Source organism: Berghia stephanieae, chromosome 2, assembly GCF_034508935.2.
Source record: "Berghia stephanieae isolate SIO BIC M18660-M18661 chromosome 2, UCSD_Bste_1.3, whole genome shotgun sequence".
NCBI lineage: Eukaryota > Metazoa > Mollusca > Gastropoda > Nudibranchia > Aeolidiidae > Berghia > Berghia stephanieae.
Window position 1 is genome coordinate 81,935,068 of NC_088361.1, and position 5,000 is coordinate 81,940,067.

At 36.7% G+C, this 5,000-nt stretch overlaps 1 protein-coding gene across 1 annotated transcript in view; it reads left to right on the plus strand.

Annotated features, from left to right (window-relative positions):
* The window catches only part of LOC144963751 (uncharacterized), a 27,180-nt gene that overhangs the window by 21,208 nt on the left and 972 nt on the right, over positions 1-5,000 (plus strand). Inside the window, exons 9-10 of the mRNA XM_078897696.1 lie at positions 772-1,079; positions 3,320-3,354. Coding sequence (XP_078753822.1) covers positions 772-1,079; positions 3,320-3,354 — 343 coding nt within the window. The remainder of the gene's footprint in view (positions 1-771; positions 1,080-3,319; positions 3,355-5,000) is intronic.

Below are 5,000 nucleotides of genomic sequence, written 5' to 3' on the forward strand. Positions count from 1 at the left end.
CACTCGTAAGCTCGTGCATCGGTTGGGGAAAAGTTCGGAATTCCAAAAGGCAAGAGAGTAAGAATCGTACGTATATTATTATACAATAAATGGTTGATTGGTCTGAGATCCAGTCTATAAAATCAAATATAAAAATACCGAGAGAAAAAAAAAGGTTTAGAAAACTGGAATAAGATGGGAAAATAAAGAACAGGCACTGGTGTAAGATAAAGATTTGTAAAAAAAGTGGGTATGAAACAATGCTAGACAAAGCAAGAAGAAAAAGAAAAAGAAAGGAGGGTTTGGGGGGGGGGGGGGGTACCATCCTCGATTGGAAATCAAACCGCACACAACCTGATTTCGGTCAGACATGCTACCATCTATTTTAAGACATTTCGCAAGCCAGCTCACAGGCATGAATTTGGGGGTTTAAAAGCCGTTGCTTTTACCAATGGTTTCTTTAATTGAGGCAAATATACTCACATGCCCCAGCCGCCAGATGAACCGTGCCGAAAAAAGAATTATGTGCAGTCTTTAATAATCACAGACTGTTATAGGGGACCTCAGTTGAATTTAACTGGCAATATAAAAATTATAATATAATATAATATAATATGATATAATATAATATAATATAATATAATATAATATAATATAATATAATATAATATAATATAATATAATATAATATATAATATAATATAATATAAAGTGATGTAATATAATATAATATAATATAATATGATATAATATATACAATATTATAATATAATATAATATCGTGTATCCCAGAAAGAAGAGGAAAAGAAAAACTTCTTCATCGATATCGCATCAAGCGAGGGATTCGACGCTAAAAAGTCCAAATTCCCCGGGTTCTCCGTAGTCAAACCCCCGTCCATTTTACCCGGGATAGGTTCCATCAATCCCCAATGGAGTACCATCGCCATTAGCAAGAAACAAAAGGGCAAGGATAAAAAAGATCACAAAGACCCCAAAACCCAATCAGAACTCACGCCAGGAAGCCTTTCGGAAGAAGCCGCTAAAAAGAAACAGGAAAAGAAGAAAGCCGGAGGCCCAGGTGCGGGAATCAGGAAGGGGAGGTAAGTGCGACCAATGAATGGCGCAGTCAGATTCAAAAGTTTCAAAGTTTAAAGTTAAATTAAACAATTATAATAAATGATTAATAATATTTCTGATCGGAATAATAATATGGGCTTGATTTAAAATTGTTGAAAAGGACAATATTTTGCTTTGGATTCAGATCATTCCCGTTACAACATTACGGCTATATCAATTTAAGTTATCAGACCTGCAAATAAGGACATGTTGTCCCGATGAAATACCAATTTTAGGTGACGGATCACATTTTAAAGGTTATTGGGGTTATCCTATTCAATTTCACAGAGAATTGAATACTAAATTTCGTGGTCGAGGGAAATAACTGCAAATATAGTTTATAATATAAAGAATGGTTGATTAACTCCCGTAGATCACGTGGCTTGCTTTTGGCTTTTGAATGAAAACTGTGGTTCCACCTGAGCTTCACAATGTTTTAATTTCCGTCAGCTCGTCGTATAAGTATAAATAAACAAATAGGTAAATAAATAAATAATAACAAAAAGAAAAAAAATGGAGAAAAAAATACTGAATAGATAAAAGTCTAACTTCGTTCAATCTCAGGTTTGAGAGTTTCTGCCAGATGAGTCTCATTTAAAAAAAAAATAAATTAAAAATGAGCGTTTATACAGCGCAATATCCAGCAAACGTGCTCAAAGAGCTTAACAAGGGGTCCCTGGCCAAAGCAACACTTAACACGTAGGACGAGACATGACGCCTGTTAGGCGATATAACACTTTTTCGGACAGAGACAACGCTGTTAACGGCCAGGTACTCATTTTACACCTGAATACAGTGAGGTAATGTTAGTAAAGAGCCATCTCCAAGGACTCAACTATGCGCCGAGCGAGGCTCGAACTCAGGGCCTTCAGATCCGAAAGCGAGTGCCATAGCACTAGACCACATAGCCACATAGCCACACAAGAAAGCTGGAATAAGATGGGACATTTGAGAACAGGCACTGGTGTTAGATAAAGATTTGAAAAAAAAAAGTGTGTATGAAACAATACTAGACAAAGCAAGAAAAAAAGAAGGGGGGATACCATTCTCATTTGGGGATCAAACCTAAATCGAACTATATTTGAAGGACGAGTTTTCTGACCAAATTTTTAAATACGAGTTTTTCCAGAATACCACAGTTAACTGGTTAAAAGAAATGCTTCCATGGTACATTTTACTTCTTAAGCTTGTAATGGGAACACTATCGGTCCAACGCAAAATTTAAAGATTGAAATTAAAATTGAGCTTTTATGTAGCGCAATATCCACTTAACGTGCTCAAAGCACTTTACAAAGGGTCTCTGGTCAACAGAACACTTAACATTTAGGACGTGACCTGACGCCCGTTATCGGCCAGATACTCATTTTAAACCTGAGTACGGTGAGAGAATGTGAGTAAAGAACCTTTTCCTAGGACTCAACTATGCGCCGAGGAGTAGAAATGAGAAATTCTAATTACTTGTATTTCCAAATTAAGAAACTATAGTAAAACAATAAACATTTCCAATTCTAACTTTGGCCTTAAAATTAAAATGTCATCATTGTGCGGCTATGTGGTCTGGTGGTATGAAACTCTCTTTTGGATAGGAAGGTCCTGGGTTCGAGCCTCGTCCTTGGAAAAGCTCTTTACTCACAGTCTCTCACCGTACCCGGGCGTAAAATGAGTACCTGGCCTTTGACAGCGTTGTCCCTGTCCGAAAAATATTGTAATATCGCCTAACAGGCGTCATGTCCAGTCCTACATGTTAAATGTTGCTGTTGACCAGGGACACCTTGTAAAGCGCTTTGAGCACATTTAGTGGATATTGCTCTATATAAAGCTCATTTTAAAAAAAATTAATTCACCCCGATAGAGTAAATAGCAGATGACACGGCTGGTCACAATATAATTCTGCCCTGAAATTGAATTCCCTATAGGATTCAAAAGTCTGATGTCACGTCCGCCCAGAAACGAGCAGCTTGATACGTTTTATTCTTCATGCTGGCTAGAACTTTTTTGCATATCATGTGATCAGAATGTATAAAAGTCAAAACATGATCAGATTTATGTTTTTCTCCTCTGGATACACTTTTATGCTCGTCGGAGAAGTATTTCATAAGGGCGTTCGCCATTGTTCGGATAGTTTAGAACCAGTTACTAGGTTACTATGCGTCACTACGAAGGAAGTGACGTCAGTACTGTTGAAGCTTATTCAAATAACATAAATTCTCTTCTATTTTTTCAGATTTGGCGCCAAAAAGCGACTGTCAGAAGACAAAGGTATGTTATTGACCAGATTGTATTTTTAGTATAATCTTGTTTGTTGAACGTTTTATAAATGTTATCCGAGAATGTGTGTATCTTATTTAGGTTTTAAAAAAAAACACATACACACACAAACATACACGCGCGAGCAAGCACAAATGATAGATTTATCGATGGATCGATGATTAAATTGATAAATAGAGAGCAGATAATGTGTTAGTAATTTAGAGTTGTGTATGAAGAATTATGCGAAAGAGAGAAAAAAGAAGAAAGAAGAAGAAGAAGAAGAAGAAGAAGAAGAAGAAGAAGAAGAAGAAGAAGAAGAAGAAGAAGAAGAAGAAGAAGAAGAAGGGAGATTATTATTATTATTATTATTATTATTATTATTATTATTATTATTATTATTATTATTATTATTATTATTATTATTAAAATGGCCCTCATCATGGCAAAAACTCACAAACCTGGATAAACTTCTGCTCCATGGGCCTAGTGGTTCAGAAGTACTACTAAACAGAGGCATCATTAAGCATGTCTTATTCTACATCTCAGTATTGTTTTTGACTTTTGATACATTGTCTGGTTCAGATATGAAAATAGCGTCTGTGAAACAGTGCCAGGCAGAGCAAGAAAGACTCATAGAAGGAAAAATAACAATATCATGTTGGTACTGTTTCATACCTCTGTCTTACACCAGTGCCTAATCCTTATTTTATAAATTTGATCCATGTATGAGGACTAAAGCGCTCTGACTATATTTTTTGTGTGTGGATATTTGGTCATATATAACCCAATCTATTTTTTTGTTTGTTTTTGTTTCATTTCAATAATATCTTGTCTCGACATGTTTAGTATTGTTGTCGGCTTGGGATCCATTACATTTCGCCTTGTGCGGCTATGTGGTCTAGTGGTATGACACCATCTTTCGGATCGGAGGTCCTGGGTTCGAGCTTCGCGCTCGGCGCATAGTTGAGTCCTTGGAACAGGCTCTTTACTCACATTCTCTCACCGTAATCAGGTGTAAAATGAGTACTTGGCCGTTAACAGAGTTGTCTTTGTCCGAAAAATTGTAATATCGCCTAATAGGCGTTATGTCCCGTCCTTCATGTTAAATGTTGCTGTTGACCAGGGACCCCTTGTAAAGCGCTATGAGTACATTTAGTGGATATTGCGCTATATATATAAAATAGCTCAAAGCTCATTTTACATAATTTCGCCTTGAGCACATTTTAGTTGGCGCCGCCATTTAATCTTGTGGTACGACACTCGTCTTCGGATCAGAACGTCCTGGGTCCGAGTCCCGCTCTGAGAAGCGCATAGTTATATCATTTTCTCATCATACTCAGGTATAAAATGAGTATCTGGCCATTAACAGCGGGGGAAAATGTAATACATAATATTGCCTAACAAGCGTCAAGTCTTGTCTTACATGTTAAGTGTCGCTGTTGGCTAGAGACCCATTGTAAAGCGCTTTCAGCACGCTTAGTGGATATTGCTCTATATAAATACTCACGTTTATTTCGTAAATACAATTCAATAGTCTGATGTCACGCCGCCCGGCAACGGTGGCCATCTTGGTTCTAAATAAAGAAAATCATTACTTTTTATTCTTCATGCTGGCTAGAATTTTCATATGCCTTGTGATCAGAATGTGTTAAAGT